This window comes from Taeniopygia guttata, chromosome 23 (genome assembly GCF_048771995.1).
Source record: "Taeniopygia guttata chromosome 23, bTaeGut7.mat, whole genome shotgun sequence".
In the NCBI taxonomy this organism is placed as follows: Eukaryota; Metazoa; Chordata; class Aves; order Passeriformes; family Estrildidae; genus Taeniopygia; species Taeniopygia guttata.
Window position 1 is genome coordinate 2,933,948 of NC_133048.1, and position 26,238 is coordinate 2,960,185.

At 54.6% G+C, this 26,238-nt stretch overlaps 3 protein-coding genes and 1 long non-coding RNA gene across 13 annotated transcripts; 2 read left to right on the top strand and 2 right to left on the bottom strand.

Moving 5' to 3' along the window:
* Window positions 1-940: 940 nt before the first annotated feature.
* CAP1 (cyclase associated actin cytoskeleton regulatory protein 1) lies at window positions 941-14,013 on the top strand. 7 transcript variants are annotated; one of them, XM_072917882.1, is made up of 13 exons: window positions 941-1,104; window positions 6,305-6,417; window positions 6,622-6,722; window positions 7,120-7,197; window positions 9,197-9,340; window positions 9,849-9,934; window positions 10,043-10,148; window positions 10,247-10,418; window positions 11,025-11,200; window positions 11,389-11,512; window positions 11,620-11,702; window positions 12,153-12,296; window positions 12,654-14,013. In XM_072917882.1, the coding sequence occupies exons 2-13, from the start codon at window positions 6,324-6,326 to the stop codon at window positions 12,735-12,737; spliced, it is 1,392 nt and encodes a 463-aa protein (XP_072773983.1). In that variant the 5' UTR covers window positions 941-1,104; window positions 6,305-6,323; the 3' UTR covers window positions 12,738-14,013. The 7 variants fall into 7 exon arrangements, with proteins under 7 accessions (XP_072773983.1, XP_072773981.1, XP_030146387.4 ...); XM_072917880.1 differs by having other exon boundaries at window positions 961-1,058; XM_030290527.4 differs by having other exon boundaries at window positions 966-1,126.
* Window positions 14,014-14,152: 139 nt separating this feature from the next.
* On the bottom strand, window positions 14,153-18,011 carry PPT1 (palmitoyl-protein thioesterase 1). Of its 2 annotated transcripts, NM_001245202.1 has the most exon segments (10): window positions 14,163-14,765; window positions 15,063-15,125; window positions 15,128-15,134; window positions 15,318-15,416; window positions 15,535-15,625; window positions 15,703-15,805; window positions 16,432-16,502; window positions 16,761-16,888; window positions 17,586-17,695; window positions 17,859-17,969. In NM_001245202.1, coding segments are annotated over 10 exon segments (867 nt in total). In that variant the 5' UTR covers window positions 17,959-17,969; the 3' UTR covers window positions 14,163-14,670.
* Window positions 18,012-21,068: 3,057 nt separating this feature from the next.
* RPL11 (ribosomal protein L11) lies at window positions 21,069-24,019 on the top strand. Of its 3 annotated transcripts, none has more exons than XM_002196660.7 (6): window positions 21,069-21,200; window positions 21,509-21,659; window positions 21,993-22,099; window positions 22,452-22,583; window positions 22,948-23,058; window positions 23,944-24,019. In XM_002196660.7, exons 1-6 carry the CDS (start codon window positions 21,087-21,089, stop codon window positions 23,971-23,973), a joined length of 645 nt encoding a protein of 214 aa, XP_002196696.2. In that variant the 5' UTR covers window positions 21,069-21,086; the 3' UTR covers window positions 23,974-24,019. The 3 variants fall into 3 exon arrangements, with proteins under 3 accessions (XP_002196696.2, XP_041576766.1, XP_072773994.1); XM_041720832.2 differs by having other exon boundaries at window positions 21,137-21,200; window positions 21,512-21,659; XM_072917893.1 differs by lacking the exon at window positions 21,069-21,200 and adding an exon at window positions 21,311-21,343 and having other exon boundaries at window positions 21,512-21,659.
* LOC140680470 (uncharacterized) lies at window positions 22,461-26,218 on the bottom strand. Its single transcript, XR_012051793.1, has 3 exons — window positions 26,078-26,218; window positions 25,725-25,792; window positions 22,461-24,775 (listed from the first exon to the last, which is right to left on the bottom strand). It is a non-coding gene; the product is annotated as an uncharacterized lncRNA (long non-coding RNA).
* Window positions 26,219-26,238: the final 20 nt, after the last annotated feature.

Sequence of the window (26,238 nt, forward strand, 5' to 3'; positions counted from 1 at the left end):
CCCAGCCCCTCTGTGTGACCCCGCGCGGGTCCCGGAGCCCCCCCAGCCCCTCTGTGTGACCCCCCGGGGGTCCCGGAGCCCCCCCAGCCCCTCTGTGTGACCCCGCGCGGGTCCCGGGGCCCCCCCAGCCCCTCTGTGTGACCCCGCGGGGGTCCCGGAGCCCCCCCAGCCCCTCTGTGTGACCCATCCGGGGGTCCCGGGGCCCCCCCAGCCCCTCTGTGTGACCCCGCGGGGGTCCCGGGGCCCCCCCAGCCCCTCTGTGTGACCCATCCGGGGGTCCCGGAGCACCCCCAGCCCCTCTGTGTGACCCCGCGGGGGTCCCGGGCCCCCCCAGCCCCTCTGTGTGACCCATCCGGGGGTCCCGGGGCCCCCCCAGCCCCTCTGTGTGACCCATCCGGGGGTCCCGGGGCCCCCCCAGCCCCTCTGTGTGACCCATCCGGGGGTCCCGGAGCCCCCCCAGCCCCTCTGTGTGACCCCGCGGGGGTCCCGGGGCCCCCCCAACCCCTCTGTGTGACCCATCCGGGGGTCCCGGGCCCCCCCAGCCCCTCTGTGTGACCCATCCGGGGGTCCCGGAGCCCCCCCAGCCCCTCTGTGTGACCCATCCGGGGGTCCCGGAGCCCCCCCAGCCCCTCTGTGTGACCCATCCGGGGGTCCCGGAGCCCCCTCAGCCCCTCCGGGGGTCCCGAATCCCCCCGGGGGTCCCGGGCCCCATCCCGCCCCTTGGCCCCGCCCACAACCGAGACCACGCCCACGACCCCGCCCACCGCAGGCACAGGCCACGCCTTTCATTCAATCCGCCAATCGCAGGGCGCCATCCGCACCGAAGCCCCGCCCCTTCGCCGCGCCCCTTAAGCGCTTTGGCCACGCCTCCATCGCCGCCCGCCAATCGCGCGGCGGCTGTCCCGAAGCCCCGCCCCTCGCCGCGCGCGCCGTGCGCACATCCGGCGCGCGGGGCGGGGGCCGGAAGCGGCGGGCGCGGCGGGGCTGGGCACGGCCGGGAGCGGCGGGCGGGGTGAGCGGCACCGGGAACGGCACCGGGAACGGCACCGGGATCCGGGGTGAGCGGCACCGGGAACGGCACCGGGAACGGCACCGGGATCCGGGGTGAGCGGCACCGGGATCCGGGGTGAGCGGCACCGGGAACGGCACCGGGGACGGCACCGGGAACCGGGGTGAGCGGCACCGGGATCCGGGTGAGCGGCACCGGGAACGGCACCGGGAACGGCACCGGGATCCGGGGGGAACGGCACCGGGAACGGTACCGGGAACGGCCGTGATCCGGGGTGAGCGGCACCGGGAACGGCCGGCGATACAGGGTGGGACGGAGCGGACCGGGCACGGCACCGGGAACGGCCGGGGATACAGGGTGGGACTGAAAGGCACCGGTACCGGGAACGGCTGGAAGTGGCGACGGCGCGGGGTGAGCGGCACCGGGCACGGGCGGGATCCAGGGTGGGAGGGAGCGGCACCGGCACCGGGACACGGCCAGATCTGGGGGCGAGAATGAGCGGGCACCGGGATCGGGACCGGGGCTGCCCCGGTTACCGGGACGGGCAGGGGTCGCCGGGCGGTTGATCCGGGTTTGTCCCCGCTGTGGCGCAGCCTGGAGCGGGGATTGTCGTGCTCCACGCCCCGGTTCCGTCCCCATCGCCCCGGGGATTGTCGTGCTCCACACCCCGGCCCCGTCCCCATCGCCCCGGGGTGGCTCCTGCCCTCAGCCTGTCGCTGGTTCCATCGCATTCCGTGACAGCAGAGTGGAAAATATCCATTTCAGGGCTTGTTTTGGTATCCCCCCAGATGCCCTGAAATAAATCAGGGATCTGTGGCGTCAGGACATTGCTGCGTGTGCTTCTCTTCCAGAGGCCAGCCTTGTGTCCCTGGAATATTGCTGAGCTCTCGGAAATCCAAAAATACCCCGATTATTTGTGCAGAAAGTTCAGCCAAGCGGCCCGTGCTGGTGCTGCAGCGGGCACGGGAGGGATGCTGAGCAGTTTCCACGCTCGGAATTGCTGAAATCCAGCCTAGCTCAGATCCCAGCTCCCTGCTCACCTCCCTGCACAAACCTCCCAATTCACAGAATTGTGCTGAAAAAGGAGCAAAGGAGCCTTTGCTCCAGTGCTGAGCTTTAACCCCCTCTTAACCTGCGAGTAAAACACCAAATAACATTTTTAATGGCTTCGGGAGGATCTGTTGTGTGGGAAAGCTGGAACGGGAGCCAGAGGGATTTTTTTCCTTCTTGTTTTAAAGCACTCTTGGTTTTTTAAATAAAGTGGATGTGAAATAGCAGCCAGCACGGGTTCTGGCACAATGTCAGCAAGTATTGTTGGGCTATAAACAGCTGAGATCTCTGTCCTGGCAGCTGCTGGGACCAGCAATAGCTGTCTTGTGTTCATGGCTGCTCCTGACCACTGCCTAAATTCAGGCATTTGACTCCTGCCTTCCTTCAAACCATTCCTGCCTTGAGGAGCTGAACTGTTTAAAAAAAAAAAAAAATTTTTTTTCTTTGGGCTTTTGGCAGATATAAATGTTGGAAATCATCCGGTAGCTGATCCCCTGAGATATTCCAGTGTCAGCTCAGAAATAAACTGTGGTATGTTCCTAATTTAGTTGTCCCATCTTTATTTCTTTTGCCTGTAGAAACAGGAAGTAGCTGATGCAAATTCCGTGGTTGCTGACAGCAGTGTGGCGGGCTGGCTGTGAGCACAAGCGTAGGTTTGACTTGCTTTGGCTATAAAAACACCATTTGTGTCTTCCAGAACGTCTGAGAAAGGGCTCAGGTTAAGGTGCTGTCTCAGGCAAGCAAATTATTTCAGTTTTGGTGGGTTTTGTGAGAATTTGCTCACTCTGAGGCTGGGGCAGCTCCTGGATGTTGCCCAAACAGGAAGCTGCTCTTGCTGGGATGTGCAGGGTTTGGCTAAACTGATGTTTTCACCAATAAAATCCCTTCCTTTTATTGCTCTGTGCCTGTTTGTGGCACAGCGTGTCCAGAGCCGTGTTCCCAGGCTGTGATGGGAATAAAGGGCAGTTGATAGATGAACAAATGTGCTGTGAAAAAAGGAATGGCCCCTCTGGCCCTGGGTGAAGCCGTGTTTGCTGCTTCCGCTCCACTGCTAATCAAAGTTCAATTGGATTTGAACAAGATTTAAATCCTGTGGTGTGGTCCTGGAAGGGAGAGCTGCATCTCCAACCCTGCACAGGGAGCTGGAAAAGTCTCCCTCATCCCTCTGGAGCACAGAGCAGAAATTACTGCAGGATGATCTGTAGAAACAACAAAAAAAAAAGCCCCTGTAGGGTCTGTGTGTCTCTTCAGAGAAGGGAAAGACACCTGATTGTTTGCACTGAGACCTGTGAAGTCGATTTGTCACTTTTTGTGGAATTATTTTACATTCTAACAGGCCAGTAGACAAAACACTGTCTAGGTCCAGTCCAGGCTGGTTGTTTTTATTTTCCTCGCTGAATGTTAATCTCTGGGTTACAATATCTGATTTATTTACAGCTCAATCTTTTTATTTCTCCGTGTGGGTATCCAGGCAGCACAAATAGCTGCATCCACAGGGCAAAGAGCACAGGGAGGGTGAGTCAGGAGGAAGGGCCCTGAGATGCAGGACTTTGGGTTGCCTGCACTTAGCTCTGATTTTGCTGCCAATTTACCAACTGACTTATCGTGTAAATTGCCCTAATGCCACCCATTAAAAGGAAATTAAAAGGAGTTCACCATCTGCCTGACAGCAGCAGGTTTGCAGAGCCCTGGGAGCAGGGAAAACAAGGCAGGACTTGTCAAATGGCAGGGAGAGGGAGGAATGCCAAGGATGGCACTGGGGATTTTGGCACCTTGATCCCACCCGGAGCTCAGGGGATGTGCTCCTTTGCTGCTGGGGGTGGGAAGCAGCTTTCCAGCTGGACTTTGTGCTGGGTAATCCCGATCCCAGCTGCGGTTTGCCGGGGCTGATCGGATTAGAGCCTGGCCAGGAATGTGCTGTGGGGCTCTGTGTGCTCCTGTCCTGTCCCTGTGCCACATCCCCCTGTCCTGTCCCTGTGCCACATCCCCCTGTCCTGTCCCTGTGCCACATCCCCCTGTCCTGTCCCTGTGTCACATCCCCCCTGTCCTGTCCCTGTGCCACATCCCTCTCTGAGCATGTCACAGCCACCCTAACAGGTGACTTTTTTTGGGGAGCACAGCCACCTGAGTAGGTGTTTTTTTTTTAGGGGCACAGCCACCTGAGTAGGTGGCTTTTTTTGGGGGCACAGCCACCATAACAGATGGATTTTGGGGGGCACAGCCACGTGAGCAGGTGGCTTTTTTGGGGGGCACAGCCATGTGAGCAGGTGACTTTTTTGGGGGGCACAGCCACGTGAGCAGGTGACTTTTTTGGGGGGCACAGCCATGTGAGCAGGTGGCTTTTTTGGGGGGCACAGCCACCTCAGCAGGTGGCTTTTTTGGGGGGCACAGCCACCTGAGTAGGTGGCTTTTTTTAGGGGCACAGCCACCATAACAGATGGATTTTGGGGGGCACAGCCACCCTAGCAGGTGACTTTTTTTGGGAGCACAGCCACCCCAGCAGGTGACTTTTTTTGGGAGCACAGCCACCCCAGCAGGTGACTTTTTTTGGGAGCACAGCCACCCCAGCAGGTGACTTTTTTTGGGGGGCACAGCCATGTGAGCAGATGGCTTTTTTGTGGGGCACAGCCATGTGAGCAGGTGACTTTTTTGGGGAGCACAGCCACCATAACAGATGGATTTTGGGGGGCACAGCCACCCTAGCAGATGGCTGTTTTTAGGGGCACAGCCACCCCAGCAGGTGGCTTTTTTGGGGGGGCACAGCCACCCCAGCAGGTGCCTTTTTTGGGGGCAGAAGCCCCGTTTGGGAGCTGCTGGCAGCGGGGGCGGCAGAGCCAGCACGGCTCTCTGCTGGCCACGGTGGGGCTTTTCTGCAGGGCTCAGAATGAAAGAAGCAGGGCTGTTTGTCACTGCAGTGGAGTTCAGCTTCTCTGGACTCTCATTTTGGGTGGGTATCTGGGAGCCCTCAAGTCGCTCTGTCGGGTTTCTGTGCCCTGGCTCAGCGTGGACAGGAGGAAACCGCTTCTCTTCCTCCTGGAAGGAGGGGTGGCCTCTCCGAGCTGCCTGTCCTGCTGCAAGCAGGCAGAAAAGGGCTGAAAAAAGGCCTTGTTTGCCTTGTGACATCAGTGCTGGGCTCGTGACTAATGCTGGACCTGCCCCACATCCTCTGGAAATGAGGTGAAAGCGTGCACTTTGAAGCAGCAGGGCTGAGAGGGCTTGTGAACAAAAGCAAAACTTGAGGTTTCCTCTCAGAGGGGATCCAGTGTCAGTTCAGCTGAGTAAACCCTGCCTTCCTCCTGGAGCGTTCCAGGGGGTGTTTTGGGACTGACCCCCTCCTCCAGACAGGAATTGAGCTTCTGCAGGCTGCAGCAACCCCTTCAGAAGGAAGCTGTGTCCAGCCACCATCGTGATTCATGCTGTAAAATCTTTTGATGAGTGGTGATAAGATAAAAATGCCTTTGGTGACTTTGCTGCTCCCTCCCTGCATTCCCTGGGCGTTACTCTGCTGGGAGCATGACCTGTCTTGTTGCTTGGTGCAAAGCAGTAATTAGTGGAAAGTTTATGTGACTTCTAAGACTTTTTCCAGATGACATGCAGCAAATGGCTTTGGTGCCTGAGTCTCTTTCCGGTGCGGTGGCTGCAGAGGAGGTTCTGCAGCCACCGGAGCTGCAGAGGAAGAACAGGGGCTGTTGTTGCAGAGGCAGCTCTGCCGCCTCAGCTCGTGCAGCTGCTCCCCTTGGTGTGTGCCAGGGTGGTTCAGGCTCTGTGCTGGAGCAGTGCTGGCCTTACAGATGCTCCTGGAAGCAATCCAGGACTCCAGGAGGTCCTTCCAGAGATTCAAACCCGGTAGTTTTCACCGGCAGTGTGTGAGCTCCCAGCAGAGTAGCTGAGCTGTGTGGTCACAGCTGGGACTTTGGCCAGAACCTGACTGCAGTGAGAACCTGGGCAGACCTTTGTGTCCCTGAGTGGTGTCACTACGAGGTTAGAAGGTCAAATGTTATGTCCTTTGCACATGTAAGGAGTCCTTAAAACGGAATAGAAACTATGAAGGAGCGAGTGTGGCAACAGCAAGAGGCTGCTGTGTGACCCGTCTGTCTTGGCTAATGTGAGGGTGCACTGCTGGCCGTCCTCAGGGTGCAGAGCTGGCCAGGAATGATTCTCCTGGAACTGGTAGAGCTCGTACCAGACAGCCATAAACCCTCTGTGGCACCTGGGGATGGAGGTAATTGTCTCCTGTCCGTGCAGGCTGTGGACAGCAGCAGACATGGAGAGGCTGGTGGAGCGGTTGGAGAAGGCTGTGGAGCGCCTGGAGACCGTGTGCCAAGGCCCTGGCATGTGTGGAGATGCCCCTGCCAAAGGTGAGGCCCAGGGCAGTGCCAGCAGCCGTGCAGAGCCCTGGGGGAGCCAGGCTGGAGGGGGCTGCCCCGTGGGGATAAAATCTCTGTGGCTGCAGCACTTCCCCAGCTCCAGGCTCAGCCTCCTGCAGGTGGGAGGTGCAGCCCAGGGCTGTGGCAGCCTGTGGGGTGCTGCTGGTGATTCCTGTGCTCTGTTTTTTTCCACAGGAGTGGCTCAGTACGTGCAGGCTTTCGATGCCCTTCTGGCCGGGCCGGTGGCCGAGTTCACCAAGATCAGCAGAGAAGTTGGTGGGGATGTGCAGAAGCACGTAAGGATTCCTGTTCTCCCTCTGCTCTGGAGGTGCTGCCTGTCCTCAGGGCTGGAAGGGCCAAACTTCCTGTCAGAGTCTGCATTCCTCTGGCACTGTATCCCAGGATCTTTCTAATCCCTGAGGATTCAAAGCAGATGCCCAGATAACCTCCAGCTTGCCACCTCCACCCTCAGGACGAATCAAACCTTCTCCTGGAATCCCTTAAGTGCCTGGCTGTGTACAGACCTTGGGGCAGGCCTTTAGGAGGCCTGAAAACTCCCCAGCCCTGGGCTGTGACACCCTGGTGAGGTTCCTCTGGGGATGGCTTCCTCCAGGAACGTGCTTTGGGGTCGCTGTGGGATGATTTGTTGGTGTGGCACAAGGGAATCTCCCTCAAGTTTGTGTCTGTCCTTAGGCTGAGATGGTCCATGAAGGCTTGATGAGCGAGAGGGCTCTTCTGGTGGTGGCATCTCAGCATCAGCAGCCAGCAGAGGTGAGTGTGGGAAATCCCTGAGCAGAAACCTCTGCCTTCAGGGTCAGGGCTGGCTGCAAGTGTTGGGGGAACTTTTCTATCTTTGGAAAGCATATATCTAGGACTTTTCACATCTTGAAATATCAGTAAGTTCTTGTTCTTTCTTGTTCCTTATGATAAATATAAATGTATTCACTTGGTTCTTAACTTCCTAGCTTCCCATGAGAAGGTTTTGAAATTTCCCAGCTTTCCTTAGCTTTATGTTTACTTTCTGAGGCCTTTTTGCACTTTCTAAAATCTTTTACACCGGAGGAGGACTGGGGACACTGCTGAAGGCATGAAGTGTTCTGGGTGCTCCCCAGTAGCTGTGGGAGCTGCAGAACTGGCGTTTCCCTGTTTTTACAGCAGCCAGTGTTGTGGAGCTGTCAGAGCAGCCCGGGCTGTCAGCTCACAGCCTCTGTCTCCAGTTTCACCTGGCACCAGCTCTGCTCAATCAGTGCTCCCTGAGAAGCTGCAGACAGGATCTTGTCTGAGCCAGGAGCCACCCTGGGATTTCTGTAGCTCCTGCTTTTCATTATGTGATGCTCAGAGACTTTCAGGCATCAAACTCCTCCAGGAGCAGAGCAGACACTTGTATCTACTGAATGGCCTCTGAATAATGGCTGGGCTTTTAGGATTGATTTGTCCTTAGAAGGTAATTTAACACTTTACCCTGGGCTGCTGCTTCTCAGCAGGATGTGTGGCTGAGAATCTGATCCTGAATGCGTTGGCTTTTCCCTGCTGGGAGCTGTTTTTCCCGAGCAACAGGATCCCACCTTGCTTTTCTTTGCAGTTATTATCTCACTCAGTCGTGGCTTCTGCTGTTACACTGTGGGAGCTGGATTTCTGTGCTCCTTCCCTATTCATTGCAAAATAGATCTGCATCTTTTTCCCCCAAAATCAGCAGGGTTGCAGGGTTGTTATGTTCCACCAGGCTTGCTGGGGTGCAGCTCTGTGCAGCCTCTAGCCTGAGAATCTGCTTACAAATCCCACGGACACATTATTTAAATAAAGGATTATGAACAAAGAACAGCCCTAATCTAGGGTAGTTCTTTGTGCAGGTTGTCTGGCAGGAGTCTAATTCTGGAGCAGCCAGTTTAAAATGCAAAATGTGTGAACTCTCAGTGCTTGTGCTGAAGAATTTCCCCATCCTGTGACTGGAATGTGCTGCTGGGCTGGAGCTTCTGAAAGTGTGGCCTGGCCAGCGGTGCTTGGGACCTCTCAGTTTTCATCTAAACAGAGGAAAGAGCAGCAAAAGCAGAAGCTGAGGCTTTGGAAAGCAAGTTTTGCCCAAATTTGTCCCTCTCTGCTGCCACCAGCAGGAGACTCCCCGATGCTAAAGGATGGAAAAGTTGCCTCAGAGGCATCTCTGGAAACATGGAATTGGCTCTTTGCTGTGCTCTGACCCCAGAGCACTTCTGGCACTTCCAGTCAGCATTCCAAGGGAACAGCACACAGGAGCAAAATTTTACCATCCAAATACTAAAGGATTGACTTAAGAAATAACTGGAATCCTCAAGTCTGGCTTGATGGGTGTGAGCTTTGAGCTTGCTGAGACTCTGGTTGTGGGGTGGGCTGTGAGTGCCAAACCTGCCCAGCACCCCTTCCTCCGAGGGTTCGTGGAGGAGAGGAAAAACTGAACAAACTGTGTTGGAACAAAAGAACCCAGGAAAGGCAAATGCTATTTCTGTCCTTGTTACTAACAAGCTTTGTCAGTGTCTCCTGGATTGAACATGAGTCACAGTTCTTGGCGTTCTCCCACGGTGCCGATCCGATGGGAGCAGTGACTTCAGCCCCGGAGGAGCTGGGCTGTGGGACCAAGCCTGGCTTGGAGCGAGCCAAGCCTGGACAGGAGCTGTAGCAGTCACTGGTGCCAGTTGGAATCTTGTTCCGAGTCAGCATCACCTCAGCTGTGCAGCCATTCCAGAGCCGTGCTAATTAATCTCCCTGATTGTTGCTGTCCCTGTGTGTTGTTGTGCAGAACGTGTTCTCAGAGCTCCTCAAGCCCATCTCGGAGCAGATCCAGGCCGTGCAGAATTTCAGGGAGAAGAACCGTGGCAGCAAACTGTTCAACCACTTATCAGCAGTCAGCGAGAGCATCCCAGCCCTGGGCTGGGTGGCCATGGTAAGGGCTTTGCTTCCAGCAGGAAGGGGTTTTCCTGGGGCTGCTGGGGAGTCTGGTGGGTATTGTAAATGCAGGCAAACCCAATGGGAGGAAATAACAATATCTGACTCAATTCAGAGGGCTGAATGATTTCTTTATTATAACTATGCTAAAATACATTAATATACTATATAAAAAGGAATACTAAAACTACATACTACTTTCTCTAACACAATTCATGGCCCTCTCTGAGAGTCCAGCCCCGGGTGGGTTGGATTGGCCACCAGGCTCAAACAATCCTCGCCAGAATCCAACCATCAATCACCCCAGATAAACAATTCTCCAAACACATTCCATATAGGAAAAACAAGGAGTAGAAATAGAAATTGTTTAATTGTTTTCTCTTTCGTTTCTCTCTGTGCACCTCTATGAAAAATCCTGAGAGGGAGAGAAATGTGCTTGCCACAGGTGGGCTCTGGAGAATCTCCCTGGTGGGCTGCTCAGTGCCAACGTGTTCTTTCTGCTCTAGGCTCCAAAGCCCGGTCCTTACGTGAAGGAAATGACTGATGCTGCCATGTTTTACACCAACCGGATCCTCAAGGAGTACAAGGATGTGTAAGTTCACCTTTCCTCTCAGGAATGCTGCTGAACTGCTGGGGCTGCTCCAGCATCTGACCACAGCCGCTTTCCTCGGCCTTTCATTCCTCCTCTTTGTGTTCTCAGAGATAAAAAACAAGTGGACTGGGTCAAAGCTTACCTGAGCATCTGGACAGAGCTGCAGGCCTACATCAAAGAGTACCACACCACAGGGCTGACCTGGAGCAAAACAGTGAGTGCTGGCTGCACAGGGAGTGCCGGGGCGAGCCGGGCTCCCCGCGGCACCAACGCAGCCGGTGCCAGCGCCTTTCCTCTCCCCTGCTCTTCCAGGGTCCTGTGGCCACAGCAGGGGCTAAAGCACCCCCTGCACCCCCGGCTGGGCTTGCACCCCCTCCTCCAGGGCCTCCTCCTCCTCCTGCCCCCGTGAGCTCCAGCACGGACGACTCGGCCTCGCGCTCGGCGCTCTTCGCCCAGATCAACCGGGGAGAAGGGATCACCTCGGGTATGTCAGGGCACAGGGAGGGGAGGGACTGCTGTGCTGCTGCTCCTTGTGCTGCTGCTCCTCGTTTTCCTGCTGCCCCTCAATGCTCCTGCTTAAAAATCACATAAAAACCCACCTGGTCCCAGGCTGGGGCTGGCAGCGCTTTCCCAGGGACAAAGGGAGCGCTCCTGGGGGAGAATTGTTCAAAGCATGAACTTCCAGCTGTAAATACCTGAGGCTGAGCCCTTTGGTTGCCTGCATCTTTCTGATACAAAATTACAATTTGGCAGGTGTTGTTTGCACAGATTTTTCCCTTTTTTTGTGTTGCCTGGTGAGCACATCAGTTCAGGAGATGCTGGGCTCGGGGCTTTTTCCAGCTGCAGAGTGGAAGAGCTGGCACACTCTGGTTCTGTGGTTCACGTTGTGTTCTTGTCAATATTGCACCAGCATTTCCTGCTTCCTCCTTCCCTTCCTGTCACCCACACTTGGGCTCAACTCAGCCCCAGCCTCAGGAGTTTATTTGTGTTTTCACAAGTGTTATCTTGACTGGTGTAACCACTGATGTCTGGTGTTCGTGGAGCTGCATTCCTGGAGGGAGCTGGCTCTCAGCTTTGCCTTCTCTTGCAGGCTTAAGGCACGTCTCAGATGACATGAAAACCCACAAGAATCCAGCCCTGAAGAACCAAGGGGGCCCCGTGAGAAGCGGCCCCAAACCTTTCACTGCTCCCAAACCAGCCTGTAATGCTAATCCCTCCCCGAAAGCACCTCCATTGCTAGAATTAGAAGGCAAAAAGTGGAGAGTGGTGAGTGCCTGGTGCTGGCAGGAGTGGGTTTGGAGGGATGGGAGCTTTGGAGAAGCAAAGGGGGCTCTTCTGGAGAACTTTCTCCTAAGAGGCACCAGCCTGAAGGCACCTGTTTGTTTTTAAAGGGGTTTTAATGGATTAATTGCTCTGCATTCAGAAAATGAAGTGTGTTTCCACTGCCTTTTCAGGAAAACCAGGAGAATGCCACTAACCTGGTCATCAGTGACACAGAATTGAAGCAGGTAGCATATGTTTTCAAGTGCACGAACAGTACACTCCAAATCAAGGGCAAGATCAACTCCATCACCCTCGGTGAGTGGGGTGAAAGCTGCTCCCTGAAAGCTGCTCCTGCCTGCTGCTGTGTGTGCAGGAGCTGCAGCCTCCAAAATCTCTGTGCCCTGATCTGCCTTTCTTTGCAGATAACTGCAAGAAGCTGGGTCTGGTGTTTGATGACGTGGTGGGCATTGTAGAGATCATCAACAGCAGGGATGTGAAAGTTCAGGTGGGTGACCTGTTCTCCCTCCTGGCCCTGGAGCAGTTGTATTCCAAACCAGGAGTGTGCAGCTGTGGAGAATATCCATGAAACACCCTTGGGAAAGGGCTGAAATTTATGTCTTTGAGCTGTTTCAGGGTTTGGGGAAGAGCTGAGGCTCTGTGAGGTAGAAAGCACATTTGGCTGCCAAAGCAGGAGGCCAGCAGTGGGATTTATTCCAGTTCAGTTTGGGCATCTTTGCCCAGTGCTGGCTCAAGTTTTGCTCTAAAGAGGTCAGAACATGAAACTGGGGAAAACTGCAAATAAAATTTAGATTTTTGCCAAAGGTGTGGGAATATTTGAATCCTGTGCGATCGTCACGGGGGAGGGCTTGGAGTCAAACCTCTTGCCTTGAAAGAAAACACACCAAAAAATGCTGTGGCTGTCCAATTTAACCTAATTCTGCTCTGGCCCTGCCAGGTCATGGGTAAAGTGCCAACAATTTCCATCAATAAGACAGATGGGTGCCACGTGTACCTGAGCAAGAGCTCCCTCGACTGCGAGATCGTCAGTGCCAAGTCCTCGGAGATGAACGTGCTCATCCCCACCGAGGGGGGGGACTTTGTAAGTGCTGCTTTGGAATCCCCCTGCAGCCCTGCTGGGCTGGGGAATATCGGAGTTGTGTCCTGGTAAAGCCCTGCAGGGAGTGTTGGTTACACTGGGGTAGAGTTTGGAGGTTGTAAATGATGATCTGATTAAAAAAAAACCCAGCAAAGAAACATCTGTAAATAAGATTATTGCTGGTTTGTGAGAGCTGCTTCTTCCTCAGGATCTCCTGGGGGCAGAACAGGCACCAGTGATGGTACAGGAGGCAACACAAGGCACAAAGCTGAGAAAAGAAATGCCTGAAGCAGTGGGAGTGGTTACTAATGTCAGCCATAAACTGATTTTTGACAACGGCTTTCTGTTTTTACCCTCCAGACTGAATTCCCTGTCCCAGAACAGTTCAAGACAGTGTGGAACGGTCAGAAGTTGGTTACCACTGTGACAGAAATTGCTGGCTAAGCCGAAAAGCTCCAAGGCTCATCCCCTGGCCCTGCTGTGGGACAAATCTGCTTTCAGATGATTCTCTTAGATTTCTTGTACCTTTCTGCTCTCAAACTGCTTTTCTTCTACCCGAGAGACACAGCTGCCTGCCATCACTGAGATTCCTCTGCCTGGGGCTTGGGGTAGGTGGCGGGTCAGTGGTTGTCCACCTCTCTCAGCAGGAAGGTGTATTTTTCTCTCCCCTTGTCCCATCTAACTGCACCAACCGATCAGAGTCTCGGTGAGCTTCACAGCCAGTCCTGGCAGTTGGCTTTCAGAGTGTTGTTTTCGTATTGCCTTTAAGCAAAGCTGTTGATGTGAGAGGAGTGTTGTCCCCTTTTGAAGGAGTAACGGTGTCTGTCAGAGTCCACAGTCCTGGGAAGCTCCTGCAAGCTGCTCATTCCAGCCTCTGGAGCAGCTGGTGCCATCACAGGACACGGGAACGGTTTTGTTTGGACCAAAGGCTGAGGACTTGGGCCAATTCCACCCTGATTTCTCTTCCATCATTCCCACTAGCTCAGTGCATTCCTGATTGTGCCATGACAGGAGGCTTTGGTTCCCCAGTGCCACAGGAAGGCTGCAGCGCTGTCACCACGGCCACCCAGCAGCCTGGCTGCTAGCTTGGAGCTGAGCACCTCTCATTCCATCAGCCCTCCACCTTCACAAGGGAACCTTTGCCCCAGGGCTTCCTTCCTGGAGCAGCTGAACTCAGCTGCAGTCTCCCAGGATGGTTTTTGTGCCCTTCCCCAGAGGAAGGAGCTCCTCCATTCCAGGTCAGTAGTGCAGAGCTGTAAATACCCGAGTTGGATCGAGTCGGTTCATCACTCTCTTCCTCACTGCAATCAGCCCCCACTGAATCCTCCCCCCTTTTCCCCCCCTGTTGCTTGGCTCTTTATTTTGGTGGAAGCTCGTAGCCTCTGTTCCAGGGCCCTGGAGCAGAGTGATGGATCACACAGTACTGTACTGACCCATAAAGGGAGCTGCACGTGCTTTGACCTTCATTTTTCCAACGCCTCGGGTGGCATAAGCATATCTTAAATGCATTTCTTCTGTAAAGTGTCAATGTTCTTTTTCTCTAGTACAAAACTTACAAAAGAAAAAAAAAAAAAAAGAAAAAATTATGCAATTTTTTTTTTTATTTTGAAACTGTCCTGTGACTTGTACTTGTCTTCTCCTGAGGCTTGTGAAAAAACCTTTCTTATGTACTTAAGATTATACAGAAGATAGAATAAAGTTAATGCCAACTTGCTCATTACTGTGGCTCTTGTCTCTTTTTGGGGAGCTCAGGCAGGACAAGATGCCCCTCTCTGCCTCTGACCCTGCCTTGATTCCTTGGAATACCTCCCCAGAATTTCCTCAGCTCCCCTCCAAACACAGTCAGCAGTTGTCCAAGCTTTTATTTAGTTGGTTAGATGGCAAGTTCTTTATTGATGTCAGTTGTACAAAAGAACATAAACCAAGCCTTTAGTTGAAAACTGTTCAAGCTGTTAATACTGCTGAATTCCAAACCCTTTTTTTTTCCCAGAAACCCCTAAATTTGGCCTTTTCCCCCATCCTGAAGCATGGCTGTAACAGGATTGCCCTGCATACAGCCATGAGTGTCTTGCTGATCCCTGCAGTGGTGAGTTGGGTTAATACTGCCAGCGTGTCCTGCAGGAACAGGGGGTGGAGAACAGCTCTGAGAACTGGGGTGGATTCACCAGGCCCTGGAGTGTGTCAGAGTCAGGGCAAGGCTCAGCCCAGCTGGGAGTGGAATTCCACCCTGCAAACCCCCCTGAGCCAAACCCCCTCCCCAGGTCCCTGCAGGCTTGGGTGCACCGAGTGCTGTTGCACAGTGGCTGGTGTTAGTCAGAGAAAAGCCCTGCCCAGGGCTCCAGGGGAGCCTCACTGGAGGAAGGGCAGGATGGAGCTGTCAAACCACTCTTCTGAGAAGTGCAGGTGATCCCCCTTGACCCCCAGGAACACCAACTTCCCTGCTTTGTCCATCTCCTGCAGCCCCAGGCGATCCTGTGGGGAGAAGGGCGAGATTCCACCTCTGCTCTCCTCCTCAAGGAGGGGGAAAGGGAGTCCAGGGGACTCTTGGAACAGCAGCAGAGCTCATGAAACACTGAGGGGCCCCCTGAGCCAAGAAGGAACCTCCCGTGTCATCCCCTGGGTCCCACCAGTGCCAGGAATGGCTGGAGGGAAATGTCCCCCCAAACAAACAGCATTTCCTGGCAGGAAATGCCCCAGGAGTGGCAGGAGCAGAGCTGTGGGACCCAGGGACAATAAAGAGGGGACGCAGCAGAAGCCCCCAGAACTCACCTCTTTGTACAGTGAGGTCTCCTGCAGTGGGATGGTCTCCTTGGCTTGGCCACTTTTGTAAAACCCAAACCACTGCATAAAAATGGGTTAAAAATGAAGGACTGGCTGCTGAAGGGCTCCCAGGAGCCAAGCAGGTTTCCAGGGCAGTGTCAGGCCTGTGTTTGTGCCCAGCCTGCCCCTCTGCAACCTCCACTTCTGCCAGCCAAGGACAAACCAGAGACAAGGGAGCCCCAAACGCTGCCCTGCCTTCCTCACCTCAGAGATTGGAGGGTCCACCATGGTGTCGTTGAGGAATTTCACCATCACAAACTTTTTCAGAGCCATCAGGTTTTTCTTGTAGGTCTCGTTGATGCCCTGGATGGAAGGAGGAGAACACATCCAAGCCACTGCAGAGCCCAGAGACAGGGAAACTCTTCAGCTCCAACCTTCCCAGGCTCCTGCTGTCCTGCCCACAGGTCAGCAGCGTCCTTACCCTCTCCTGATTGATGTCAGCCAGGAAAATGCTGTTTTTCCTGTAGTCCTCCTCCTTCAGCGGGTCGTGCCAATACTCTGCTTGCACCAAGCTGCAGAGGGGACAAAGCAAGGCTCAGCCTGGGAAGGCAGAGCTGCCCCTGTGGGCTGGCCTGGGGGATGTACTCACTGCTCCTGCACAGCCTTGGTGTAGGCTCCCAGATCCAGGGTTTTTCGGATCCAGTCGCAGAGGTGGGAGCTCTCCCCGGGGCAGCGTGGGAAGCCGTACACCCCTGGGCAGGACACAGCTCATCAGCCCAGCTGGGGCCCTCCTGCTGCACAAAAAGCACCTCTTGCACAGCAGGAGCAGCAGTTAGCCAGGCAATCAGGCAGCTTTTAGCCCTGCAAGCTCCTCAGACAGCCCTCCTGCCCCAGGAGCTGTGCCCAGATAAGGGATGGGGAGTGCTGGGTGCTCCCTACAAATCCTCCCTCTCCTCTACAAACTCCAGGAGCTGTGGGATTCTCAGGGCAGAATATCTGGAATTCATTGCCAGCCACTCTTAACTCCACACTCCTTAATTCCTTTTTCACAACTCCCTTTCCCTGGGGCTTTGGCCTGACAGATGCTGATTGTAAAATACCCTCGTGAGCCAGAAGGTTCAGTTGCAGAAATTCCCCACAAAATAACTCATCCCAAGGTGTGCAGGAATCCTACCCAGGCAGTGAAACCAGCTGCTGACAGTCCCTTTCCACTGCCAATTAAGCAAGATCAAGATAATTAAATCAGCAAACACTAATTGGGCCAAACTCATCACCAGATCCAGCCAGCAACAAAGGGATGATTTAATTGGTAAGAAAGTGATCCAAGTTTAGGAAAGAGCCCCAAAAGGGGCCCAGGAGGTGCTGCAGGGGACACTACCTTGGTGCTGTCCCCCGATGGAGATCAGGCTGAGCATGGGAGGAGCAGGGCACCTCTGGGCCACAGCCCTCCTGTGGGGGAAGAGCCAGGAGCTGAGCAGAGCACGCCCAGGCCACAGCAGCAGCTCCTGTGCAGGCTTGGGCAGTGGTGCAACACCTGCCAAGGGGATTTAACCCCGCCAGGAAGAGCAGGAGAACACAAAGAACACAACCTGCCCCCCTGGAGCGCTGCTGCCGTCAGGAATTGAGCACTGCTGAGCAGTTCTGAGGGTGTGAAAGGAGGAGCAGGAGGCAGCAGAGCCCCGGGGTGGGGCAGAGAGCAGCACTCACAGGAATTGGCCTCCCTGGGAGAAGCCCATGGCGTTGTAGCCGCCCTGCAGCCGGGGATCCGTGGCCAGCTGCTCACACACCTCCCTCACCTGCTCGTTGACATTCATGAAGAAGCTGTTCTCCATGTCCTGGGGGATCAGAGCAGGACATGGATCAGCTGGTACCTCGGCTGGTGTCAGCTCTGCAAACAGATCACTGGCATTTGTGGTTTAGAAAGAGGACCTGAGCTTTCACAGGAAGTGAAATTCCAGTTCTGAGAACTCCCTTTACCTTCACTTCCCCTTCCCCTCCTGCTCTGTCTCATATGGGACACTGACATTTCCCCAAACTCCTTCACAACTTCAATCTCTTCAGATTTTGTTCAAATAGATATAAAACTTAAAAACCAAACTTCTCCAGCACCCAGAAAACCACCTGCACTGCACATTATTATTGAAAGAAATTCCACAGGACTACAAAAACCTGTCAAAACCCACGAAGGGGACAGAAGTGTGTAATTTTTTACACACTGAAGTAAATAAATGTTTGCAAATCGAGAAGCATGGCCGGGGATAAAGCTCTGCCTCAGCACGTACTACCTGCAGTGCTTAGAGTGTGCTAATCACTGGATTTGCATATTAATCCAATTTAGGTCAGGGATTTGTTTTTCCCCAGTGCTTTCCTGCAGCTTATTAGCTGGCCTTTATCGGGTTCTACCTGTCAAAGCTGTTTACCTCACTGAGGAGAGAAAACGAGCAGGGAAGCACAGCAGGAACGCTCGTGGAATCCTGTTAAAGCCGCGGTGCCGGCCCCACCCACCCCTGCACGCAGACACGCCCGGCTCACCTGGATCAGGCTGCTCCCGATCTTCAGCGACAGGACGTAAATCCCAGGGATTTTTTTCTCCACCAGTTTTTGGATGTAGCCCATGCTCACCGGATTGCAGCAGCTGTCACCTGCGAGAGGGAACACCGGCATGCGCCATCACGCCTCCACAAACACACGGCACCGGGAGGGGCAGCACCTCCCGGGACACCGGAGCGAGCGCCCCTCGGTCCCGCTCGGCCCCTAGACAATCCGCGCCGCCCCCGCGGCCGCTGGCGGAGGGTCCCGGCTCACCCATGCCGTGCCAGATCACCAGGGGCGCGGCGGCGGCCGCGGGGCCGGGACACAGCGCCAGCAGCGCCAGCACCGGCACCGCCGCCATGAGCGCCGCCATCTTGGCCCGTCACATGACCCGCCGCCGGCAAGGGGCGGGGCCAATCGGGGGCGGGGCCAATCAGGGGCGGGGATCGCGGATGGGGCGTGGTTTCACGTTGGGGGCGTGGTTTATATGTGTGGGCGTGGTTTAGCAGTGGGGGCGTGGCCGCGGCGCTCCGAGGTTCGCGGTTCGAGTCCCGCCGATCCCGATCGCGCCCAGAAATCCCAAATTTGTCCCGACCGCGCCCAGAAATCCCAAATTTGTCCCGTTCCGCCCGGGACACGCAGCCAGGAAAGCTGCGAGGCCGCTGCCCGCGTGGCACTGCATCCTCTCTGTCCTGATCATCGTGGCTGATTTCCTCCGGCGGCCGTCCTCAGGAAGTTTTTCTCAGGATAAAGTTCCTTCGTGTGCCACCCAGCCTGTCCAGCAGCCTCGTGGCCTGTTGTACAGCACTTCCCATTTCCTCCCGGGGGATGCTGCTCGCAGCCTCTCCCTGCTGGCTGCAGTCCCGCGGTCATTGTGGTCATTCTCACCCTGGCCTTGGCACTAACCGGCGTGCCCCGGGCAGGCATCAACTCCAGCCACGTGGATTTTGGAAATCTCTGCCCTCCCTGGCTCTGCATCCTCCCCTTTCCCAGTCCCACGAGGCCTCTGCAGTTCCTGCTCTTGCTGTTTCTTCTGCTGGGTGAAATAAAGGTTTTAAATAAATGTTTTTAATCCTCCTGTTCTTGCAGGGACGGTGCAAATGTTGCTCAGCAGCGCAGGCAGTGTTCCCGCAGTGAGGGAAGCCACAGGAGGCACCCACTCCTCTCCCTCCTTGGGAGAAGTTCCTCCCTGTCCTGCTCAGGAAATCTTTGCCCTCTCTCTCCCCAGCCAGGCAGGATTCCTGCTGGGGATCACAAACACCTCTGGCACCGTGGCAGGGTGTGCCAAGCACGTTCTCTCTCTCTAAGGATTTTTTCATAGAAGAGCACAGAAAAGAAAGAGAAAACAATTTCTATTTCTGCTCCTTGTTTTTCCCATGTGGAATGTGTGTGGAGAATTGTTTCCCTGGGGTGAGTGCTTGGTTGGATTTTGGTGAGGATTGTTTGAGCCTGATGGCCAATCCAATGCACTTGTGTTTAAACTCTAGCGAGAGGGGCACGAGTTGTGTGTTAGTTAGAAAAAGTAGGTTTGTAGTTTTAGTATCTCCTTTAAATAGTATATTAATGTATTATAGTATAGTTATAATGAGTGAGACATCATCACTTGAAGAAATCCACCTGCATTTCCAAGAGCAGGGATCAGTGCTCCCACTGCAGCTGGACTTCTCAGCAGCCAGGTGAAAACCTGGGGCCAGAAACCAGCAGCACATCCCTGGGTAAAACCCGAAGCTGCTCTCAGCAGTGGATTCCTTTCTTTGCACTGAATCAAGAACGACGCCGAGCCCACCCCCTCTCCCAGGGAAAATGTGTGGTAGCACCTGGCAAAACTCTGCACTATTCTGGGGACAGGGATGACTCAGAGCAGGAGGAGCTCCACGTGGGACCCCATCTGGGTGGATCTGGGGATGGGGAGAGGGTCGAGGCAGTGGGTGAGTGGGAAGCTCTGTGCCAGGCAGGAAAAGTTTCCTGGATTCAGCAGAGAAATGCCAGGGTAGGAAAAGTCTCTCCAACAAGATGGGAGGGTGGGGAGACCTTCCCTGGGAGGGTGGGGAGGCCTTGGCACAGATTCCCAGAGCAGCTGTGGATCCCTGCCAGTGCCCAAGGCCAGGGTGGATATTGGGGCTTGGAGCAGCCTGGGACAGTGGAAGTGTCCCTGTCATGGCAGGGGTGGCACTGGATGGGCTTTAAGGTCCCTTCCAACCTGAACCACTCCATAATTCTCTGATTCTCCGTGTCTGGAGGTGAGCAAAGCTCTTTGCTGCTGGCAGGAGTGAAGAGCAGAGGTGGGGATGAGTTAACACCATCAGGTGGCATGGTGGTGTGGTCACAGAGACAAAGGGAAGGGTGACACCCCTGAGCTCTGTTTCATCCCCCAGGACCCCCAGAGTGGCTGGAACAATTCCTCCTCCCCCTCTGCAGCCTCTTTAGCTGATCTTGGCCACAGCCAAACCATGCAGGCCTGGGCAAAGGAGGGAGAGCCACGGAGGGCAGGGGGCACAGCAGAGACCCTCAGCCCCCTCTGCCCAGCTCCTGGTGCCAGCCTGCTGCCCTGCCCCGTGCTGTGCCCGTGGGGAGCAGCCCTGCAGCACAGACAGACCCCAGATGGGATCCATGGATTGCTGGAAGCCAGCCCAGCCTGCAGCTATTTCCAACTAAGCTGTTCTTGGAGCAACGAAATCCATAATGAAGCAGCAAATGGTACTTTTTAACCAGAGGCTTTTCACACCCTCTGCATGGAGACTCCTGGCATTTTTTCTCGCTCCTTAATGAGACAAGTTGATTATTCATTTATCCTTCATCCTCGCTTAGAAGCAACGTGGGGAAAAATAATTGATGGCGTTACAGAGCTCGGGTGGCTGGAGGCAGGAAAAGGGGATAAACAGGGAAAGCCTTGAGCTGGTGCTATCCTTACTGAGTGTGAGCTTCATTTTCTGCCCAGGATGTGGCCTCTGAAGAGAAGCTTGGACTCCAAAGGGGTGTGAGTTTGGGCTGCCCCCTTCCCAGAGAAGCTGGGAAGTTCTGCTCTCCCCTGAGTGCAGTGGGGAATGGGCTGCCAGCCCCAACCCTCCCAAACGGTACAAAAATAGGATCCAGATTCCAGACAGAGCTCTTGAAACCCTCCATTTCCTGAAGGAGTTCTGGGGATCTGAGCCTGACTTCCCCTCATCCTTGCTCCAAGGAAGAATGAACTTTGTTTTGGATTTTCGCTAAGTCATGTCTATCCTAAGTTAAGAACTGTTATTTCTTCTTTTTCTATTTTTTTTTTTTGTCTCATGCTCTGCCAAGTGAGGGGGTTCCCAAAAGAAACCGAGAGGGATGTAGCTGGGACAGCGATCCGAGAGATATCCCACAGAGGGAAAGTCATTCCCAGTGCAAAAATTGGGGCTCAGGAAGGGTTCTGGCACCAACCAGGGCTGGCGAACAACCGCTTCGGGTTGTGTTTTCCTCTCTCGGTTAATTGCAATTACTGTTGGTATTTACCCTAATTAATGAGGGGCATTAATGAGCGGGGGTTGCCATGGCAACGCCGCCCTCCGCCCGCCAGGGGGCGCCGCGCGCTCCCACAATTCCCCGCGGCCGCGCCCCGCCCGCCTCTTCCCCGCCTCCATCATGGCGGTGAGTGCCGGAACCGCGGCCCGGGCCTGCTCCATCCGCCGCCATCCGCGCTCCGCGGGGCTCTCCCGAGCGCGGCCCGTGCGGGCGGCAGCGGGGAAGGCCGGCGGGATGGGCGCGGCGACGGGATGGGCGCGGAGGAGCCGGTGGGAGCGGCTGCCGGGACTAGGCCGCGGCCCGCCCGGTGCTCCAGAAGCGGCCGCGGCTCCGCGGTTCGGGCCCGGCGGGGAGCGGGGCGCGGTGTCCGCTTGCGGAAGCTTTTCTCCGCGCCCCGAGCACCCCCGGTTACTCGCGGTGTGGTCTCTCCGCAGCAGGACCAAGGTGAGAAGGAGAACCCGATGCGGGAGCTGCGGATCCGCAAACTCTGCCTCAACATCTGCGTCGGGGAGAGCGGGGATCGGCTCACCCGCGCCGCCAAAGTGCTGGAGCAGCTGACGGGGCAGACCCCCGTGTTCTCCAAAGGTGAGGGGCTGCGGAGGAGCCTTGGCTGTTCCCTCGGGGGTTTTCCCCTTCCCGTGGGTGCAGTGGCAGCGCGGTTCCCAGGAAAAGGCTCCTTGGCAGAGCTGGTGTCGGGAGAGCTGCTGGAGAACTGGGGGGGATTAAATATTCACGGACTCGTGCACGTTCGTGTTGTTTTAGTTCTGTCTCCAAACTCTTTGTCAGCACCCCTTAAGCCGGAATGTGAGGCTGGCTCGATTCTTTGTAATTCCCGTGAATTTATTGAGTTGAGGAGCTCCAAATCTCCGGGTGGGAATTCTGTGGCTGTCCCCTAAGTGTGACTGTTGCTGCCCGCAGCCCGGTACACGGTGAGGTCCTTCGGGATCAGGAGAAACGAGAAAATCGCTGTTCACTGCACGGTTCGCGGGGCCAAAGCAGAGGAGATTCTGGAGAAGGGGTTGAAGGTGAGGATTTGGGGCTGGATCTTTGGTTTGTGAAAGAACAGAACTTTTCCTTTCTAACTGAAGGGGTGTGTGCTCCAAAACGTTGCAGCTGATCTAGGTGCAGGTCAGATACACGGCATGAAGTGTTCACACTATTTATCTGGGTGCTGTTTCAACCTTATTTAAGAAATAATTGGTGCAGGAGCTGATTTTTTTGGGGGTTTTGTTCTTTGCTGCTGCAATTTGGAAGTAAAATTTTTTGGGATAAAGACTCAATAGCTTGTGATCGAGTTGGGGGTCTGGTAGCAGTGGGCAGGAGTTTTAATTCTCCTCCAGTCAGGAACAAAATAATGACCAAGAACCAACGTTTCAGGTGCGAGAATACGAGTTGAGAAAAAACAACTTCTCAGACACGGGGAACTTTGGCTTTGGAATCCAGGAACACATCGATCTGGGCATTAAATATGATCCCAGTATCGGTATCTACGGCCTGGATTTCTACGTGGTGAGTACTCCCTGTTTTCTGGGCATGTGGGAAAGCTCCAGAAGGAGCCTAGAACAAGCACTGCCTCCCATGGACTTGTTGGAAGATAAACTTGGGTTTTGTTGTCATTTTTCTAATCTGAGATTCCCAGAGCTGCCATAAAATCCCTGATTCGTGACAAATCTCACAAAGCCTCTTCAGAAACAAATCCTGTTGCTCTGACAGCGCTTCCTAGGATGACATAGAAACAGTGGGGCTGGCTTTGGGGAAAGTGAGAGCAGCAAGGCATCCCTGAGGAGGAAATTCCAGGCTTCCCTCCTGGAAAACTGATTTAAAGAAACAGAAAGTGCCAGGATGAAGCAGTGCTGTTGGCTTTGTCCTGCAGGTGCTGGGCAGGCCAGGGTTCAGCATTGCTGACAAGAAACGCAGGACTGGCAACATCGGGGCCAAGCACAGGATTGGGAAGGAGGAAGCCATGCGCTGGTTCCAGCAAAAGGTACAGTCCACCTTCAGTTCTGTATGCCAAGAGTTCCCCAGCAAGCAGCAGCAGAACACCTCGTGGAAAGGCTGCAGAAAATCACTGGGCACATCTTGATGAGTGCTTGAATTGTAGATTTTTACTGTCCCACAGCAGTAAAAGCTGCTGCTACTAAATAGAAATGTTCGAGCACAAGTTTTGCTTTTTTGGGTGTGCTGAACTGAAAGAGCCACTCTTGGCAGGAGAGATGGGAGGAATTACCAGCTCTTGTGTAAATGGCTCCCACAGTTTTTGGAGGAGCTGCATGTTTGTGGCTCGTGAGTGAGGAGGCAGGGATAGGATTTGTTGGCCACACTTGGAGGATGGAGAGACCCACAAATAAAACAAATTCTTGGGTTCATCTCTCCATATAATGAACAATAGGATAAGAATGGGAGCTGCTGAAAACTGGGTTGGAAATCTCAGAGGTGGGGACTGCTGATAGTTTATTGGGGTTTTTTTTTATAGAAAATGTGGAGGCTGCCTGGACCTACACAGGTCACACCCTGTGCAGGGATGCCTCCTGCCTGATCTTGCTGAATTCCTGTTTCCCCCATCCTGCCTGGTTGTGCTCAATGTGGCACTTTTACCCTCAGGGCTCAGATTTTGGGCTGGTCAGACCAGCCTGTGGAGGGTGTGGCTGCTTGTTTCAGGGAGCTGCTGAGCAGATTCTCTGAGCACAGCTCCCTTGGACATTCCAGCACAGCACAAAGGCAGTTGGCTGCAGGAAAACTGGTCTTCCATGTCTGTGTTGGTTTGGAATGACTGTAGTGACTCAAGTTTTCTGCACAGCAGTACTGCACTTTTACCTGATGGTGATTTCTCACTTGGTTCTTTGTTTTTTTTTTTCTTTTCCCCTCACAGTATGATGGCATCATCCTTCCTGGTAAATGAGCAGTTCCTGTTACCAGAGAAGTAAATAAATTTTTCTAACCCCTAACTTATGTTGTGAATTTTTTGGGGAAGCTGATGGAAGCGAGGGTCCTTCTCCACTATTATGGTTTGGCTTTATTCTTCCTTTTCCCCCTTTGTGTTTTCCAATCCGTGCTGCAATCCAGTCACGTAGGCTGGGGAGAAAAGCTCTTCTGTCCTGTGTCTGCATTCCCTGCTTAAGCTTTGAGATGGAGATGGAGGCAGTTCAGGGGACAATTTCCTCACTCCCAAAGTTTGCAGTGACCCCAAACATCAGCGTGTCTCCCTTATCCAGCTGTCCCACACCCCTGAGCTCGCTGTGCTTCCCTTGCTGGTGGCAGAAGCCGTGTGGAACTCAGCTCTTTACGTGCTGGTTGCTGCTGAGGGCACAGAGCTGGACCTGGAGGGATGGTGGGAGTGAGATGGTGCAGCATGAGACAGCCACGATGGCCTCGGAGAGCTCACCCTCAGCCTACTCGTGGAAGTCGGGATTGTAGCACTGCACACGTTTCTGGTACCTCTTCCTGCTCTCATTCCATCCTCCCACACAGCCAGCGTGGCCATGGGCTTCTGAATGTTCCCAAATCCCATTAGAACGTCCAGTCTGAAATTCAGCAGTGACCTCACCTCCTCTCTGAGGGAGCTGGGAGCAGGCAGCAGAGGACGGAACAAATCTGGACAGAAATAGCTGTTACTGCTCTGCTCACATGTCTAGGGCTCTTTATCGCGCTTGGCCACAAAGATCAAGTTTCTTGGAACTGATTAATCAGCTCGTATTTAGCACCTGGAGGGAAGGGGGCTGTTAGGAGACTCCAGCAAGAACATGGAGAAGGGAAAAGTTTAGGAAAAGTCCCTGTCAGGAAAGAGGATTCAAGGCTGGGCTGGACTGGGAAAGTGGCAGTGCCAGCATGGCCAAGCTCAGTGTGCCAGGGAGAGCAGGAATGACTCGGAAGCCACAGGGATTCAGGAGCAAAGTTCCATCCCTGGAATGGGGCTACCCCAATTTACACCACTGATGCCTCATTTTATCACACTGTCACGTCCTGAAAGTGGGACCCAGCTGCTGCTCTCTCCCTGTGTCTGGATGTGAAATGGTTCTGACAGCAGCTCCTTTTCCTGCAGGTGGGTTCAGTCAGAGCCTGAGTCACAGCCACCTCCCAGCCAGCCTGGAAAACTCCCTGGGCACTGCAGCTCCAGGCACTCTTGCTGTTAATAATTTCTCCATTTTAGAAAGCAACAAAGACTTTTCCCCCATTTTCCATTATTCAGCAGCTCCCAGCCCCACACAAGGTCTCTGCTGATCCTGCCAGGTGTGTCCTGGCTCTCATGACTCACCCACAGGCTGGGGCTGCTCTTACCTTGCTCTCAAGACAGGTTTGCCCAGGGGGAAGCTCTGCCCAGCGCCAGGATTTGCAGATTGAGGCACAGAGACCCTCAACTTTCCGCATACAACATCCTCCTCCCAGCCAGCTGACTGCTCTTTCCACTTCTACACTTACAGCAGCCTTTTGGGGTGGTGTGAGGTCAGCCAAGTCTTAGGGACACTGAATGGGCTGGACTCGGGTCCAGACTGAGACCTGGAATGGGCTGGGCTCAGGTCCAGACTGAGACCTGGAATGGGCTGGGCTCAGATCCAGGCTCAGCTGAGACTCAGCGCTGCAAGAACCTCCTCAACAATCCCAAGGAAAAGCAGCCATTGGGGGGCAATAGGAATGGGTGAGAAGTGCCATTACCTCAGGAAAAAATGCATCCAATTCTGGGCTCCTCAGGTCAGGAAAGACAAGGAGCTGCTGGAGTGGGTCTAAAAGAGAACAAAGATGATTAAAGGACTGGAGCGTCTCTCTGATGAAGGGAGACTGTGGAGAAGGGAATGTTGAGAGGGGATCCCATCAATCCATACAAACATCCCCAAGGGCTGTCAGAGGACGGTGCCAAACTCTGTTCAGTGGTGCCCAGTGACAGGATGAGGAGTAATGGCCATAAACCCACGAATTCCACCTCTACATGAGGAAGAACTGCTTTCCACGAGGGTGGCACTGCCCAGGGAGGGCTGGAGTCTCCCTCAGTGGGGACATCCCAAACCCACCTGGACGTGTCCCTGTGCCAGCTGACCCAGGTGACCCTGCCTGGGCAGGGCGTTGGACTGGACGATCTCCAGAGGCTCCTCCGGGATTGTTTGACAGCCCATCCTGAGGGCTGAGCTGCCAGAGCCGCGGCGGCCGCGCTCCCCTCAGCGCCGCCCTGCCA